General features: G+C 41.5%; 1 protein-coding gene across 2 annotated transcripts in view; it reads right to left on the bottom strand.

The window, feature by feature from the left end:
• The window catches only part of LOC143039884 (periodic tryptophan protein 2 homolog), a 132,593-nt gene that overhangs the window by 88,839 nt on the left and 24,934 nt on the right, over window positions 1-18,820 (bottom strand). For both annotated transcript variants that reach the window (XM_076210203.1, XM_076210204.1), the window contains one exon: window positions 6,012-6,183. In XM_076210203.1, coding sequence (XP_076066318.1) covers window positions 6,012-6,183 — 172 coding nt within the window. The remainder of the gene's footprint in view (window positions 1-6,011; window positions 6,184-18,820) is intronic.

The raw sequence follows: 18,820 nt of genomic DNA, 5'->3' as shown, positions 1-18,820 counted from the left end.
TGCAGGGATGACCCGTCATTCAGGAGGTGCTCAGATAAGAGGGAGGGTGGAGGGGTGTGGAGTGTATCCAGGGGTGGAATGGGTGGGAATGATTTTATGCCTTTTTCTTTTTGGCTATCCCCCTTGTAAGGGGGAAAAAGCCTTGGTATATGTATGTATGTACCTAAACCCATTAGTGCCATCATTCTGGAATATTCTTGAAAGTGTCTCATAATGACAAATACATTCATATATATATATATATATATATATATATATATATATATATATATATATATATATAAAATGTATATATATATATATATATTATATATATATATATATATATATATGTATATATATGCATGCATTGTTAAAATCGACAGCGTTAGTGAGGTTGTTGATCTTCTTGTGAGTATTCTCCAGTTTTCTAACCAATATTCTGCCATTTAGAGGGTGGGCATATACCAAGTTGCCAAAATGATTCATTTATTTCAACGTTTCGTCTAACAAAGAGACATCTTCAGGAAATTCTGTAACATAGATAATAATGACGTACAGAAATATAGAAAACAACATGTAAATCTAACCAATTATACAAATATAGAAGCAAATATCAATAAATGCGCAAATTCACACAAAATAAACACTATACATGGGCTCATGGGGACCGTTACTTACAATAGTTAAAAGGTCCGATGAAATGACGAAGAAAACCCTTCGCTCGGTGACATATATACGCACCTAGCCGGCTTGGGTGGTGGTGGAGGGCGGGAGAGGGGGCGGGGGTGGTATCTCATTAATACGAGAAGAAGAGGGTTGGGGGGTTAGGGGGTTGTGGGGTCGGTTGGGGGGAGGATGGGATGTACATAAACTTAAGCTTCTAGAAGCTATGTTTATCAGAGAATGTAGTCCTATCATTAATATCCAATGCAACATGACTTCTGTCATCGCTTTGTATAGCAGCACCAAGCTACTACCTAGCATGACCTCTCTCCGAAACCCCCCCCCTCCACCTCCTCCTACCCACTCCTTCCATCCTCCCCCCAACCGACCCCGCAACCCCCTAACCCCCCAACCCCTCCCCCAACCCTCTTCTTCTCGTATTAATGAGATACCACCCCCGCCCCCTCTCCCGCCCTCCACCACCACCCAAGCCGGCTAGGTGTGTATATATGTCACCGAGCGAAGGGTTTTCTTCGTCATTTCATCGGACCTTTTAACTATTGTAAGTAACGGTCCCCATCAGCCCATGTATAGTGTTTATTTTGTGTGAATTTGCGCATTTATTGATATTTGCTTCTATATTTGTATAATTGGTTAGATTTACATGTTGTTTTCTATATTTCTGTACGTCATTATTATCTATGTTACAGAATTTCCTGAAGATGTCTCTTTGTTAGACGAAATGTTGAAATAAATGAATCATTTTGGCAACTTGGTATATGCCCACCCTCTAAATGGCAGAATATTGGTTAGAAAACTGGAGAATACTCACAAGAAGATCAACAACCTCACTAACGCTGTCGATTTTAACACTGCATGCATACAAGAGAATCTGCTCCCCAGATATTCAAATATATATATATATATATATATTTATATATATATATAAAAGTCAAGCATAAATACACAGGGGAGAGGGTGGTGGATGGGTGGTAGATACAGTGTTAATGGACTATGTAGTGGTAGATAGGAGTATAATAGGAAGAGTTAAGGATGTACATGTACTAAGGGGAGAGGGTGAGGGAATATCAGATCATTTTTTGGTGGAAGGCAAGTTGAGAGTGGAGGATAGATGGAGAACGAGGAAAAGGACAAAAGGTAGGGAGGTGCTTAGAGTGAGCTCTTTAAATGAAAAGGAAAAGGAGAAGTAGTACAAGAAGAGGTTGAGAGAGGAGTGGGAGGAAGTGAAGAATAGAGTAGAGCTAGGAGTGGTGGAGGAATGGGGATGGTTCAAGGAGGGAGTCACAAAGTGTGCAAAGATGGTGTGTGGAACAAGAAGGACAGGAGGAAACAGAAGGAAGGGTAGTGAATGGTGGGACGAGGAACCAAAGAAGGTTGTAGAAGAGAAGAAATGAGCTTTCACAGATTGGTTACAAAATAGGATGAGGGAGTCATATGAGAGGTACAATGAAAAGAAAAGAGAAGTAAAGTACAAGGTAAAGGAGGCAAAGAGGAGAGCAGATGTGAAATGGGGTAAGAGTATGACAGAAAATTTTGAAAGTAATAAAAAGATGTTTTGGAAAGAAATAAAGAGAGGAGGAGGAGGCGAATCAAGTAGAGATGAAAAGGTAAAAGGCGCAGATGGAGAGTTGATAATGGAAGAGAAGGCAGTAAGGAGAAGATGGGCAGAATATTTTAGGGAATTGCTTAATGTGAAGGAGGATAGGGAAGGGAAGATAGTTGCAGTGGTAAATGCTAAGAAAATGACCGTGACGAGTGAGGAAAATGGAGGAGAAATAAGGAAGGATGAAGTGAAGGCAGTTGTTTAGATGATGAGAGCAGGTAAGGTACCTGGTCTGGATGGATGTCATGCAGAATGTCTAAAAAAAAAGGAGGTACAGTGATGGTGGACTGGCTGGTGAGGTTATTTAATGTTTGTTTGAGATAGGGTAGAGTGCCGGAGGACTGGAGGAGTGCCTTTATAGTTCCACAAGGGAAAGGGGGACAAGTGTGAGTGTAGTAGTTTCAGTGGGATTAGCTTGTTAAGTGTAGTTGGGAAGGCTTATGGGAGGATCTTGATTGAGAGGATTAGGAGAGGAACAGAGGGAGTAGTTGGTGAGGAACAGTGTGGATTTAGGACAGATAGGGGTTGTGTAGATCAGATATTTGTGATAAGACAGATATGTGAGAAAGCTATAGGAAAAGGTAAGGATGTTTTTTGGGCTTTTATGGATCTGGAAAAGGCTTATGACAGGGTAGACAGGAAGGCACTGTGAGAGGTTCTGCAGATATACAGGAGAGGAGGAAAGCTTCTAGGAGCTGTCAAGAGTTTTTTTGAGAGTAGTAGAGCATGTGTCAGGTTTAGAAATGGAGAGTGAGTGGTTCAAGGTAAAGGTGGGACTTCGGCAGGGATATGTAATGTCGCCCTGGCTGTTCAACATATACATGGATGGGGTGGTGCGAGAGGTAAATGCAAGGGTGGTGGGTCAGGGATTGGAGATGTTTCAAGAAAATGGAGAAAAGTGGGAGGTGAGCCAGCTGTTGTTTGCGGATGACAGTGCACTTGCAGCAGGATCAGAGGAGGGATTAAGGAAGTCAGTGACAGAGTTTGGGAGAGTGTGTGAAAGAAGGAAGTTGAAGATGTGGGTAAAAGTAAGGTGATGAGTTGTACAAGGGGTGAAAGTGGCAGCAGACTGGAAGTGAGCATTAAGGGAGAGCGACTGGAGGAAGTGGATAGTTTTAGGTACTTGGGTGTGAATGTGGCAGTAAAGGGTGGAGTGAGGTGGAGATAGAATGTAGATTGAGAGAAGCTAGTAAATGCCTTGGTGGATTAAGGGGGTCGTCGCGATAAATTTCCGAAAAAAATCGAAATATTCGAAAAAAAATCCCTGTCATCTAGTGGCCTTTGGCAAGCCAGTCCTGAAATATTTCAGCGAAATACCAAAAAATAAAGGAGTTATGGCTATTTTTCTGACCCACCCCCACTTTCTAGTACACTTTCGCTGCACAAATGTTCGATTAAGTTATTTCATCGCAATAAAAATGGCACAAATGCGTTGTATTTTGTTATTTACTAATATAGACTACTTGGAAACACATCCTAGTCTGCGATCTGTTCACTCGGTACGTAAGTTGAGCGAATCATTGTGGAGAGAAATCGAATTCTCGTTCCTTGGAGATAGATAGATATATAGAACTTTTATTTACTTTTATTTGAAGCTATAATCATTTCAAGAATGCCTAAACATTCGAAGAAGAAGCGTGTGTTTCATGAAAGCTAAGAAACTGAATAAAATCATTGAGATACTGGTGACGACTCATAGCAGTGACCTTGAACAGTGCTGCTGCTGCGCCAGCCCGCGACGCGCGACATGTGTTAACCCTTCCTCCGCCCCCCTTATCCTCGTTTCTCACATGACGCCACCGCAACCATCGAGCATACGTTTCATACATCACGAGACTACAAATGACGCTCCGTGTGCTTTTTTTTCATCACAAGAGCGACTGTCATTGATCATAACTTTGGAAGGACACATAATCTTCTTTCTCACTTGGTTAGAGTCAATTCCATCATTACAAAAGCACTTGAACAAGACAAAAACGTTGATTCATTGCCAAATAAAGTCTATCTATCTCTATCTAACTATCTTTCAGCTCCGATTTCAAGCCGGGGGGTTTTATTAAGCAAACCTGGAGACAATGAGAGACGTCACTTCCTGAAACCCTCGCCTTCTGACCTCCTGATACCTCGTAAAACGGGGGATCAGGTACCAGCTACACTTTATAATAACATGTGAATGACATAGAATTCATGAAGATTGGCGCAGAGAAAAAAATCGAAATGAAAAATACAAAAAAATGCAAGGAAATGTATTTTGAACTTCAAAGCTCAATATCTCAAAACTACCCTTTTCTCTACATTTTTTCTATCTCCTCCGTAACTACTCGGGCGATTTTAATGGGGTTTGGATCATTTGAAAGCTGAATAAATTTGCAAACTTTTTATTGTGGGGATTTTTTTTTCATGATAGAAGTTGATATATTGCATTTTGAAAAAAAAATATGACACGTTTAAAAAAAAATTATTTCTCCTAAACTAAGAGGAAATTCCAAAAACGCCACAATGATTTTTTAGGTATTGCTATGGAGCATTTGTGGTATTTTTTTCAGCATGCTCAGTCAATGGATAAGTGAGGAGATAGAACTTTTGTAATTGGTCAAAAACTGTTTTTTACTAATAACTTCATTGTTTTTCAACCAAATGATATGAAAATTGGTGGTGAACATCTCAGTATATGTATATATAACATATTAACAATTCGCGAACTTCCGATCATAATTGACGAAGTTCGTTTTCGAGCGCGACGACCCCCTTAAAAAGTGTAATGAGAAATAGACATTAGGAAATGAATGCTAAGAGGAGACTGTATGAAGGAGTGATTGTGCCAACAGCACCGTATGGGGTAGAAACATGGAACATAAGGGAGGAAGAGAGAAGGAGTTTGAATGTGTTTGAGATGAGGTGTCTGAGAAGTATGATAGGGGTTACTAGGCTGGATAGAGTGAGAAATGAGGAGGTGAGGAGGAGACCAGGGGTGGTAAGGGAGTTGGGAGATGGGGGGATGAAAGAATGTTGGGATGGTTTGGACACATGGAAAGAATGAGTGAAGAAAGACTAGTAAAACAGGTGTGGAAGGCAGAAGTGGAGGCAGTGAACATGAGGGGGTGACCTAGGATGAGATGGATGGATGGGGGGGGGGGAGGTTTTGGGGAAGAGGGGAATGTTTGTGGAGGAAGGACAGGAGAGGACAGAAGATAGGGGCGAATGGAGAATGGTTGTATATGGATGAGGTTGTGATGCATGAGGTGGAAGGGGGGGGGGCGAGGTAGTATGTGTGAGAAAAATTTGACACAGCCCAAAGGAATTTCTCCCTGTTTTCTCTTTTTCTGCATGGGGGGACGGAGAGGGGGGGTTGCCGATTCTGTGAAGCGGCCTTGCTGTGGATGTGCTGTGTCTTGCGACACTGCTTTTGACCCAGTGCAGTGGACAGGATGCAGGGATGAACCGTCATCCAGGAGGTGCCAAGATAAGAGGGAGGATAGAGGGTGGAGGGGGAGTGGAGTGTATTAGGGATGGAATGGGTGGGAATGGTTTATCTTTGTTTTTTTGGCTACCTCCCTTGTGAGGGGGAAAAAGCCTTTGGTATATGTATGTATGTTTATTTTATGCTCAGTCATCTCTCTCTTGCCTCTGCCCTAGCATTTCTTTAGCACAGATTTCATGTTGAACTAGGTATGAATTACTGGGGGTTAACAGTCAACAAAGATGAAAATTCATGGAAAAAATATATATATTTCTTACTTACTTTCCTCTTCCTCCTTTACAGTAATAATGTCTTCCTTTATATCAATCATCTCGTCCTCTTTCTCTTCTTCAGTGCTAACACTATTTTTCTTCTCAAACTTGTTTTTGGCAGGCACTAATTCATCAGGCACAACACTACATTCCCAATAAATGACATGACCATTGCGACTAACCTGTAAAAATATGTACAATAGTAAACTCAACACTTGAAGTTTAAATAGCATGTTTACAATCTCTACCAATAATTAAAGTTATATTATTCAATTCTAGTTAAGAGCTACCTAGATCATTTTTAAAGTAGTTTCAAGATTATGACCTCAGTGTAATAGTACTCTGATAAGAGTTTTTTTATTTTTACTTCAAAAGTTCTTGTTAACACCCAAAGGATAACACCCGCTGCAATGCCATAATTTTCATATTCATTATCTTTGATAAAATGTCTGGGATGTCAGGGAATAATAATCACACATATGGACACTTACAGATGCATACTTTATCCCCATATCCCCCTTTGTATCTCAGCACAATCCCCAATCATCCCCCCCTTCCCCCTCTCTTTGATGCCCAAACGCTCATCCCCCCAAACTACCACCTTATAGCTAAAAACATATCCGAACCCTCATGCCATGATCTCAAATTATCCTTTTTTTTCTTATCTGCTCAAAAATTCTGCATTTTTCACTATGATCCAAAACCTTATACTGTTGATTCTTCACCCCCTCTAAATGTTCAGGGTAATCTGAAACTATCAACCTGGGCAAGGGTACACATGAAGGGGAAGTTGGAATCACGCATTGTGACAGATACAGTCAGGAAAGTGTGGGGCAGCATAGCAAGGCCATAAGGCATTATTTCTATGAGATGCCTGCCTCCTGATGGATTAGTTCTCTCTCTTTTCTCCTTCCTCTCCCCCTAGCCTTGAAATACCATCCCCTTTTGGAAATATGTAATACATAAGTAGATTAGCCAGATTACTGGGTCATTCCATGTCAATTCAACCAATCATTTTTGCCACCAACTTAGATTTTCTTACAAATTACTGTACTTATAGTTCTTAAGGGGGTGCGTGACACCTAGGGGTCATTTTCTAAACTATTTAAAGTAAAGAGCTGAAACTTCTCAGGTAAATAGGTATCCATGTTGCCTACATTTTAGGTGAAACAGAATGATGTATGTACACATGTACATACACCAGTAGCGACACTTAAAAGTGCACAGCATCATAATACGTGGACCAATTTGTTTTATATTTTGGCTATGATTAGTCAGTAGGCACACCTAGGGCACGTCATTGAGTAATTGAACAATTTCCTTTATACTTTTGCATACACGCATTTCAATTTTAATGTCTGGCAAAAATCGTGAAAAATGACATTTTTTTGGTCTTGTTTCCATCATTACTCCTAACTCTTTCATCTTATTCAAAATATTTGAATGACCAGCCCTAGCAGTTAGTAAATGTAATATTTCCTGTAAGTTTCATCTAAATCTGATGTATTTTAGATTTTTTGATTAAAAAATGTAAAAAAAATATCGAACGGAGATATGGCGACTTCAAATATAAATATATCTGTAACTTGCTTATAGTTTCACCAATTTGACTGATTTTTTCATGGCTTAATTCTTATTATATAATGGATAAGTACAGTAAAAATCATCAACATATTTTAATTATAAGTACTTTAAATAATGAAAAACTAAAGTATAAGTATATCACAGTAGTGGCGACGCACAGACACCATCATATAATTTGCTTTTTTGCACATTTGTCGGTTTCTTCATATGAAACCTCACTGCTGGGGGTCTTCGGGGTATCTAAATCATTGGAAAGAGGTTTATTTTAACCAGCAGTGGATGCCTTTGGAAGTGAATCCTCTCTTACTCCACGAACCATCGATAGTAACTTTTACTTCTGGTAAAGTTGGGTCTTCCTTTTCTAATGCTGCATGTACATGTTCCCTTGTTTTTTCCAAGAGTTCCTCACTTCTTTATGCTGGTCTCTATAATATGATGGCAAAGTTTACTAAACGTCTTGTGATGTATCATTTTCATGCTCATTGCCATGCACATTTTCTGTACTGCAACATCCCCACAGAGTAAGCCGGCCTCCACAACTCTGTTATGTATTTCATAACTTTCATTTCTACCGCCTGGTGAAGTACACCATTTGCTCTTTTCAGAGCACAAATTTCATTCTGCCTGAAATGTCTTCACCATTCCACATTCTCCTATCACTTCAACATACATCTTCTCACCACACTGGCATCTAACAAGTGAATTTATCCACGGCAAAAAACTGCTCTTCTCCACAATCATAAATTCACATTCATTCTTATCTCCCCTCTGTACAATTTCATAACTAATATCTAATTTTCTTGCTGTATTCGAGATGAATAAAGTACTTCATGGTGTAGAACCTGGCTACATATGTTGAGAGAGGTGGAAGTGAGGGCAGTGGTGGAGTGAGAGGTGGTGAGGTCTAGGCTAGTCGTCTTTGACTGTTTGCCATCTTTAACTGTTGTTTTTTTTGTCATTGTAGATGTTCTTTTTGCTACCCATGATGACTGCACTAATGAGTAATATGTACTAGCTAAGGTAATATATTGCCAGGAGAGCTCATGAGATATGCGTAATTTTTCTTTCAAAGCTAGTAGGTAACTGACGTCCAGCTGAGCTCTAAGTTGGCAAGAGCTATCCCTCCACCTTCCTCCCTTCCCCTCTACCCTCATACTGGCCGTTGAAGCATTGGGCGAGTGTAAATTCAATCGAATTTCAACATTATTCAATGCGCCTGAAGGTTCTAAGTGGCAAGCCCCCCTCTAGTGTGGGTTGCGCCTTTAACTCCGTCCATTTAAACCCCCGCCCAAGACATTTAAATTGCGTGCCGCTGGAAAATTATTTGTCGGGATTTATTTCTAAATGGTATACAAACATTTTGAACACAGTTTTGAAAAATGCTATATCTTGACCAAATTCACCCCCCACCCAGGTGTCACATATCCCCTTAATGAGACAAATTCAATGGGTGCTAAGAAGGTGCTAAGATGAGAGGGAGGGTGGAGGGGTGTGGAGTGTATTCAGGGATGGAATGGGTGGGAATGATTTTATGCCTTTTCCTTTTTGGCTACCTCCCTTGTAAGGGGGAAAAAGCCTTGGTACGAGTATATGTATGTATGTGAATCACCTCTCTAGGTCAAATGGTTTCTGAGATATGACCCTTCAAAGTTGGACCAAAAATGTCGTATTTGCAAAAAGTGAAAAAGTTCAAGGTCAAATATCTCGGAGACTATTGCACCATTCTGATACCATTCTAAAGCTAATAAGATTCCCTACTAATTTCATTAATGCATATATTTCCTAACAAGGTCAAACAAAAAGTTTGACCTTTAATTTGATCTTTGACCTTGAAAAGTTGACTTGACATAGAAATTAATTTTTCATAACTTTCCCTAAAATTTGTACATATGTATAGCAAAATGTTCATAAAGAATTTTCTTTGAGAAAGGCTTATTCTATGAACTACAGATTTTTATGTGAGTATAACTTAGCCAAAAAAGTGATGATTTTGGTCTTTGACATGTACTGTTAAATACACTATTGTAATCACCATCTAAGGTATTTATACCAGTAACCTTGTTTTTTTATAAATATCTAATGTATGCATAAAATACTGCTCTATATGCATACTATATTCAAACAGTATCCGGGAGGTGCCAAGAAAAGAGGGAGGGAAGGGTGGAATGGTTTTTATGCCTTTGTTTTTTGGCTATCTCCCTTATAAGGGGGAAAAAGGCCTTTGGTATATGTATGCATGAAAAACTATGGGTGGAAGTGGATTTTATGCCTTTGTTTTTGGATACCTCCTTTGTAAATGGGAGACCATTGATGTGTATATGTATATATATATATATATATATATACAGTGCTCGACAAAAGTTCACGGCGCCTCAGCGAATCTAAACAAAAATGCACAAAAATGTAATTAATCATTATATTTATTGGATTTTTACTCACCTAATACTTGGTTGGGAGTCCTTTGCGCTTTAACACAGCCTCAAGATGACGTGGAAGTGAAGCAGTTAGGTTGTGGAGGGTTGTAGGCTCCAAATTATCCCAGATTTCCTGAATGGCTGCCTCGAGCTTGGGTATAGAGCTGACGTCTTTGCCTTGTAACCTCTTCTTTATAATGTGCCACAAATTTTCAATTGGGTTCAAATCAGGGCTATTACCTGGCCAGTCCTTTATAAAGTTCACTTCACAGTCGTTGAGCCAAGTAGTGATGGATTTAGCAGTGTGGCAGGGGGCACCATCCTGCTGAAAAACTGTGGCACCTGTTTTTTCAAATGATTCAGGTAAATTTTCACACAGAAGCTCCAAGTACACGTTTTGGTTCACTTTTAAGTTCTTGGGTAACACTACTAATGACCCCAAGCCCTTGCCGCTGAAACAGCCCCACACCATTAAAGTATCAGGGAATTTGACAGTACCCTTGACGTACCGAGGGTCAAGCGGGTTACTTCCATGTCGCCGGTACACCTTTGCACCACGGTTACAGGTGACACTGAAGGTGGCCTCGTCAGCCCACAAAACGTCAAGCCAGGGTAGTGAAGGAGCAGAACCCTGGGGTGTTTGGTGAGGTGTCTGTGAGGACAGTGTCACGAAGGGTGCATGAGCTTGGGTACGTGAGGCACCAGCCTGTTGCTAAGCCACTTGTCACCAAGAAGCAGAAAGCCAGAAGGATTGAATTTGCCAAGAAATACTCTCACTGGACTGAGGACGACTGGCTTGACGTTTTGTGGTCTGACTAGGCCACCTTCAGTGTCACCTGTAACCGTGGTGCAAAGGTGTACCGGCGACATGGAAGTGACCCGCTTGACCCTCGGTACGTCAAGGGTACTGTCAAATTCCCTGATACTTTAATGGTGTGGGGCTGTTTCAGCGGCAAGGGCTTGGGGTCATTAGTAGTGTTACCCAAGAACTTAAAAGTGAACCAAAACGTGTACTTGGAGCTTCTGTGTGAAAATTTACCTGAATCATTTGAAAAAACAGGTGCCACAGTTTTTCAGCAGGATGGTGCCCCCTGCCACACTGCTAAATCCATCACTACTTGGCTCAACGACTGTGAAGTGAACTTTATAAAGGACTGGCCAGGTAATAGCCCTGATTTGAACCCAATTGAAAATTTGTGGCACATTATAAAGAAGAGGTTACAAGGCAAAGAGGTCAGCTCTATACCCAAGCTCGAGGCAGCCATTCAGGAAATCTGGGATAATTTGGAGCCTACAACCCTCCACAACCTAGCTGCTTCACTTCCACGTCGTCTTGAGGCTGTGTTAAAGCGCAAAGGACTCCCAACCACGTATTAGGTGAGTAAAAATCCAATAAATATAATGATTAATTACATTTTTGTGCATTTTTGTTTAGATTCGCTGAGGCGCCGCGAACTTTTGTCGAGCACTGTATATATATATATATATATATATATGTGTGTGTGTGTGTGTGTGTGTGTGTGTGTGTGTGTGTGTGTGGAAAACCGTATTTCTTCACATCTTTTCAACATGTGGTCTTTCTTAATTTACTTCCATGACCCCTTAAAGTCCTCCCATTTTTAAACAGAACTCTTCTACCAATGCAATCTATCCCCTTTAGTGACCTAAACACTGTAATAATGCCACCTCTTTCTCTTCAATCTTTCAAAGTTGGTAGACCCACTGCTTTTAGTCTCTCCTCATATGGTTTATCTGCCAGGCTGGAGACCAGTTTGGTTGCTGCCCTTTGTATTCTCTCAATCTTGCTTATATTCTTCATTCTGTGTGGGGACCATGCCACTAATGCATATTCCAGTCTTGGATGTATCAGGGTTTTGATGAGTTTTTTCATCATCTCTTCATCCGTATGATGGAATACCACTTTAATATTCTGCAGGAGTCCATATGTTTATCCCACAATCCTGTTGATATGTCTGTCAGGTGACTGGTCTTTCATCAACACTCCCAAATCTTTCTCCTCTTTTGCTTTTGTAATGTGTTCACTTCCTAAACAATAGTTTAAAGATAGCCTTCTGCCACTATTGCCCATTTCCAGTACTTTGCAATTTTTGGTATTGAACTTCAGTGAACATATGTAAATAAAGGGTTACACTAATGACTGACTACTGTTAACTCCAATGATATTCATTGTCTGCAGCTGATATTGGCATAAATTATTTCTGCTATATTTTATTTTTATCTGTAAATTCTAAAGCATTTGGCCCCATCAACATCAAGATTTGAGATGTTGCTACATTTCTGTGCTGTTAAAGAGAATATGCGGATTGTTTGAATTGCGCAGCTCCAATTGGTTCCAGGGGAATCCACTTGGTGTCACTAGGTTTGCACAGATCAGCTGATTACGACGCCATTTCCTGATTGCAGATATCTTTGTTTGTGTATTAGTTATGCAGTTTTTAGTAAAGTGCAATTTTTTCGTTTGGCAGATTTCAGAATGACATGAAGGAGCAACGATTTGCTGTGAAATTTTGTGTTAAACTTGGAAAATCTGCAACTGAAACTTTTGCTATGCTTAACATGGCTTATGGTGATATTGCTATGAAGCATATGGCATGTTTCAAGTGGCATGAGCATTTTAAGAATGGTTGACAGTTCATTGAAGATGATGAGTGTCCTGGATGTCCTTCCACGTCAACTGACAACCCACACATCGACAAAATAAACACCTTGGTGCGAGCAAATCGACGTCCGACTGTAAGGGAGCTTGCTGAAGAGTGTGGGATATCAGTTGGATCTTGTTACAAGATTTTGACAAAAAGATTGAAGATGCACCGCGTTGCTGCAAAATTTGTGCCACACCTGATGACGGATGAACAAAAAGCCCATTGCGTCCAGGTTTGTCGGAACTGCTTGATCATTCAGAGGAAGATGAAAACTTCTTGTCCAGGACCATAACATGTGATGAATCATGGGTTTATGGTTCTGACATTAAAATGAAGGTCCAATCATCCCAGTGGATGAGTGAAACATCCCCCAGACCCCAAAAAAGCTCGCCATGTTCGATCCAAGGTCAAGGTGGTGTTGACAGTTTTCTTTGATGCAAAGGATGTTGTTCACCACAAGTACCTCCCTGAAGGCTCCACAATGAACCAGACTTACTACACTGAAATTCTGAAATGTCTGAGGGATGCCATCCATTGCCAAAGGCCAGAAATGTGGAGTGGCGACTGGTTTTTCCATCACGACAATGCTCCAGCCCATTCAGCCCTCAGAATTCGTGAGTTTTTGGCCAAACACTCAATCACTGTTCTTCCCCACACCCCCTACTCACCTGACCTTGCTCCTTGCAATTTTTTCTCGTTCCCCAAACTCAAAAGACCCTTGAAAGGAAGATTTGAGATGATTCCCAAGATTAAGGCAAATGTGACGAAGAAGCTGAAGGACATTACAAAAGAAGTGTACCAGGACTGTTTCAACAGGTGGAAACACCGTTGGGATAAGTGTGTGTGTTGGGGAGAGTACCTTGAAGGGGACCCAGATCTGTAACTTCTAAATAAAGTACATGTTGCTTTATGACATCAGTCCGCATATTTTTTTAACAGACCTCGTACTCTCTAACACCTCCCCCATCACCCACCCACTTCATTGCATGCATCACAGCATCATCCATACACAACCATTTTCCACTCATTCCTATCTTCTATCTTTTCCCTTCCTTTCTAACAGACATCCCCCCCCCTCTTTCCCAATCCATCCATCTCATCTTTGGTTGCTCCCTCATGTTCACTCCATCCACTTCTGCATTTCACACCTCTTTCTTCATTCATTCTTTCCATGTGTCCAAACCATCTCAGTACTTTTTATCAACCCTATTTCCTATTTCCTTTTCCAGCCCCGTTCTCCTCCTCACCTTGTTTCTCACTTTATCCAACCTAATGACCCCTACCATACTTCTCAGACATTTCATCTCAAACACATTTAAACTCTATCTTCTTTTCTTATGTTCCATGTTTCTACCCCATACAGTGCTGTCAGCACAATCATCCATTCATACAATCACCTATTAGCATCCATTCCCAAACGTATATTTCTCATTACTCTTTTCAATCTCCTTAGGCATTTACTTGCTTCTCTCAATCTACATTCCACCTCCACCTCCACTCCTTCCTTTCCCACCACATTTGCCCCCAAATATCTAAAGCTATCCATTTCCTCCAGTCTCTCTCCCTTAACCACTTCAGTACAAGTAAAATTCTCATGCACAGCATCGGTTGCCATAAGTACAATGCATCATACTACTCATATTATAGAATATAAAATCACTGCTGTATTACTCATTCCCTTTTACTCTGAGTAATAATAAACACAGAAAACGTGACCAAACCAGTTCACAAAATCCGTGGTAACTCATGTACAACTACAAATATATATATATATATATATAATCAAGATGCTGATGCCTACATCTTTATGTATCCACCTGTGCCTCATGACGCTTATGTAGGCATCATTGTACTGAAGTGGTTAATACTTGGTTCCAATTTGGTGCCATCCTCTCCCCATGTACAGGGTGTTCGGGACAAATTTGACACTTTTGGAAAGGAAAGAAAAATGCCATATCTTGGCCAAAAATTTATGTATTCTCACAATCCAAACTGCATCTCTTAGAGGATCTTTTGCCAAATACAGCTCACTCAATGAAGCCGCCCTGAGCCTCCACCACGGCCTCTAAGCAGGATCTGAGCCTGCAGCACACAGCCTTCACGGTGTCCTTCGAGAGATGCCTGAATACCAGTTTGGTCCCGGCAATCAGCTCGTCCTTGGTGTTGCAGGTAGTATGATTGGTGTCTTTTTCAACTGCGCCCAACACATAACAGTGCATGGGGTTGTAATGAGGTGAGTTGGGGGGCCAGATGTTGGGACTGATGAAGTTATAGAAGTTCTCAGACAGCCACTTCTGGGTTTTCCTGGAGGTGTGAAACAGAGCTGAGTCCTACTGCCACCCTCTCCACCCAGTGCTTGACAACAGTGGACAGCAACTCAACAGACCTATCTGAATTGAGTCTGAGTCCCTCTTCAAAGATGTGGGGTGGCATGACATGGCCTTTGCTGGAAACACACCCAAAGACCATCACAGTTTGAGGGAACTTGGTCTTCATGAAGCACAGTACTTCGTGCAGACTGTAGGGTAGCCACCTGTTGTTCTGCACATTGTGCAACTGGTCCTGGCAAAAGGTCTTCTAGTCTGAGAAGAACCAGAACATTCCCGGCTCGACTGGGTGTTTGACCTTGTTGAAGAGTTTCTTGGCCTTTGCAAAGAGGTTCTCTTGGGCCTTGGTGGTGAAATAGTTGGCCCTTGCACCTCTTGTATGAGGAGTAGTGAAGATGCTCGTTCAATACTTTCTCCATAGTCACCACTCTGACACCATCTCTCTCACCAAAGTCCACATTGCCTTGCCTGGATCTTGCCGCACCTTTTTTTTGCAGCTTCTCAATGAATTTCGTTATGTGGACAGAGTCAGAACACCTGCTATGCTCCTTCCTGCTAGCCAATGCTTCCACATTTCAGTTGTAATTCTCCAGCTCACATGTCACAGCCCTCACGGTATTCAAGGAGCACTGAGCTGCAGCTAAGAGCTTCAAATTTTTTAATCTGGCACAAATCATTGACACAGGTCATTCTCTTCCAACATTCCAGTGCTTTCCAGTTGTCCATACTTTCTAGCTCTCACACCTGTGTCAAATTTTTCTCACACATACTACCTCACCCCTCATCCCCCCACCCATTCCACCTCATGCATCACAACATCATCCATGTACAACCATTCTCCATTCACCCCTGTCTTCTGTCCTCTCTTGTCCTTCCTAAACACATTCCCCTCTTCCCCAAAGCCCCTTTCACCCAATCCATCCATCTCATACTAGGTCGCCCCCTCATGTTCACTCCCTCCACATCTGCCTTCCATACCTCAATTACTAGTCTTTCTTCTCTCATTCTTTCCATGTGTCCAAACCATCCCAATACTCTTTCATCCACCCTATCTCCCAGCTCCCTTACCACCCCTATTCTCCTCCTCACCTCCTCATTTCTCATTCTATTTAGCCTATTAACCCTTATCATACTTCTCAGACATCTCATCTCAAACACATTCAAACTCCTCTCTTCCTCTCTTATGTTCCATGTTTTTGCCCCATACAGTGCTGTTGGCACAATCACTCCTTCATACAATCTCCTCTTAGCATTCATTCCCAAATGTTTATTCCTCATTACACTTTTTAATCCAACAAGGCATTTACTCGCTTCTCTCAATCTACATTCTACTGTATCTCCACCTCCACTCCACCCTTTCCTGCTACATTTGCACCCAAGAATCTAAAACTATCCACTTCCTCCAGTCGCTCTCCCTTAATGCTCACTTCCAGTCTGCTGCCACTTTCACCACTAGTACATCTCATCACCTTTTACCCACATTTATCCTCAACTTTCTTCTTTCACACATTCTCCCAAAATCTGTCACCAACTTCCTCAATCCCTCCTCTGATCCTGCTACAAGCGCAGTGTCGTCCGCAAACAGCAACTGGCTCACCTCCCACTTTTCTCCATTTTCTTTAAACATCTCCAATCCCTGACCCACCACCCTTGCATTTACCTCTCGCACCACCCCATCCATGTATAAGTTGAACAGCCAGGGCGACATAACACATCCCTGATGAAGTCCCAACTTTACCTCGAACCACTCACTCTCTCCATTTCTAATCCTGATACATGCTCTACTACTCTCGTAAAAACTCTTGACAGCTCCTAGAAGCTTTCCTCCTATCCCATATATCTGCAAGACCTCCCAGAGTGACTTCCTGTCAACCCTGTAGTAAGCCTTTTCCAGATCCATAAAAGCCCAAAAAGCTTCCTTACCTTTTCCTATAGCTTTCTCACATATCTGTCTTACCACAAAAATCTGATCTATGCAACCTCTACCTGTCCTAAATCCACACTGCTCCTCGCCAATCACTAGCTCTGTTCCACTCCTAATCCTCTCAATCAAGATCCTCCCATAAGCCTTCCCAACCACACTTAACAAGCTAATCTCTCTGAAACTACTACACTCACACTTGTCACCCTTTCCCTTGTAAAGTGGAACTATACAGGCACTCCTCCAGTCCTCCGGCAGTCTACCCTCTCTCCAGCAAACATTAAATAACCTCACCAGCCAGTCCACCATCACTGTACCTCCTTTTTTAGACATTCTGCATGGCATCCATCCAGACCAGGTGCCTTACCTGCTCTCATCATCTTAACCCCTTCCATACGGTGCTGCACACGTAGGCGTCATGAGGAGCAAGTGGATTCGCGACGCTGCCATATCGGCGTCTTGATTATATTTATTGTAGTCGCCCCTGTGTTTTTACATTCTCCCAAATGCGCCCTGAATCCCATTCTCTGTGGTTTTCAAAATTTGCGGGTGAAAGAGAGAACGATCGATATAAGCGGTGACTATATTTTATGATGCGAGTATTATTACGACACGTCGTACGGCTGGCATTGGCTGCTGCCCGCGAGATTTATGTCCCGTACTGAAGTGGTTAACAACTGCCTTGACTTCATCCTTCCTTATTTCTCCTCTATTTTCCTCTCTCATCACAGTCATTTTCTTAGCATTTCCCACTGCAACTATCTTCCCTACCTATCCTCCTTCACATTTAGCATACATACATACATATACCAAAGGCTTTTTCCCCCTACATTGGGGGTAGCCAAAAAGAAAAAGGCATAGAAACCACTCCCACCCATTCCATTTCCTATATATTCCATTCCCCTCCCTCCCTCTTATCTTGGCACCTCCTGGATGACGGGTCATCCCTGCATCTCCCCCACTGCCCTGGGTCAGAAGCAGTGTTTCAAGACACAACACATCCACAGCAAGGCTGCTTCATTAAATCGGCAGCTCCCCCTCTCCATGCCCTCATGCAGAAATGGAGAAGATGGGGAGAAATCCCTTCAGGCTTTATCAATTTATAATTTATTTTTCACACACTCCCTCACCCCCCATCCCCCACCCACTCCCTTTCATGCATCACATCATCATCCATATACAACCATTCTCCTTTCACCCCTACCTTCTGTCTTCTCCTATCCTTCCTCAACAGACATTCCCCTCTGTCCCAATGCTCCTTTTACCCAATCCATCCATCTCATCCTTGGTCGTCCCCTTATGTTCACTCCTTCTACCTCTGCCTTCCACACCTTTTACTAATTTTTCTTCACTCATTCTTTCCATGTGTCCAAACCATCCCTATACTATTTCATCAACCCTATCTCCCAATTCCCTTTTCACCCCTGTTCTCCTCCTCACATCTCACACTATTCAGCCTACTAACCCGTATCATATACTTCTCAGGCGCCTCATCTCAAACACATTCAAACTCCTCCTCCTCTCTTATGTTCCTTGCTTCTGCCCCATACAATGCTGTTGGCACAATCACCCCTTCATACAGTCTCCTCTTAGCATCCATTCCGAAATGTCTATTTCTCACTACACTTTTTAATCCCCCAAGGCATTTACTTGCTTCTCTCAATCTACATTCTACCTCAAGAAACCAAAATCCTTCCAATAAAGCATATAAAAATTATAGGAGCACAATTCAATGCCAAAAGCCTAAACAACACACAACCTTCACACTATATCTCACAAGCACCACAAAAAAAAAAAAAAAAAAAAAAAAAAAAAAAAAAAAAAAAAAAAAAAAAAAAAAAAAAAAAAAAAAAAAAAAAAAAAAATAAAAAAGGGTGTATTACTCAAACACCTACCACCCAAACTACACA

This window comes from Oratosquilla oratoria, chromosome 27, assembly GCF_046742065.1.
Source record: "Oratosquilla oratoria isolate Oo_2021 chromosome 27, ASM4674206v1, whole genome shotgun sequence".
NCBI classification, from domain to species: domain Eukaryota; kingdom Metazoa; phylum Arthropoda; class Malacostraca; order Stomatopoda; family Squillidae; genus Oratosquilla; species Oratosquilla oratoria.
This window is presented reverse-complemented; position numbering and strand designations above follow the sequence as displayed.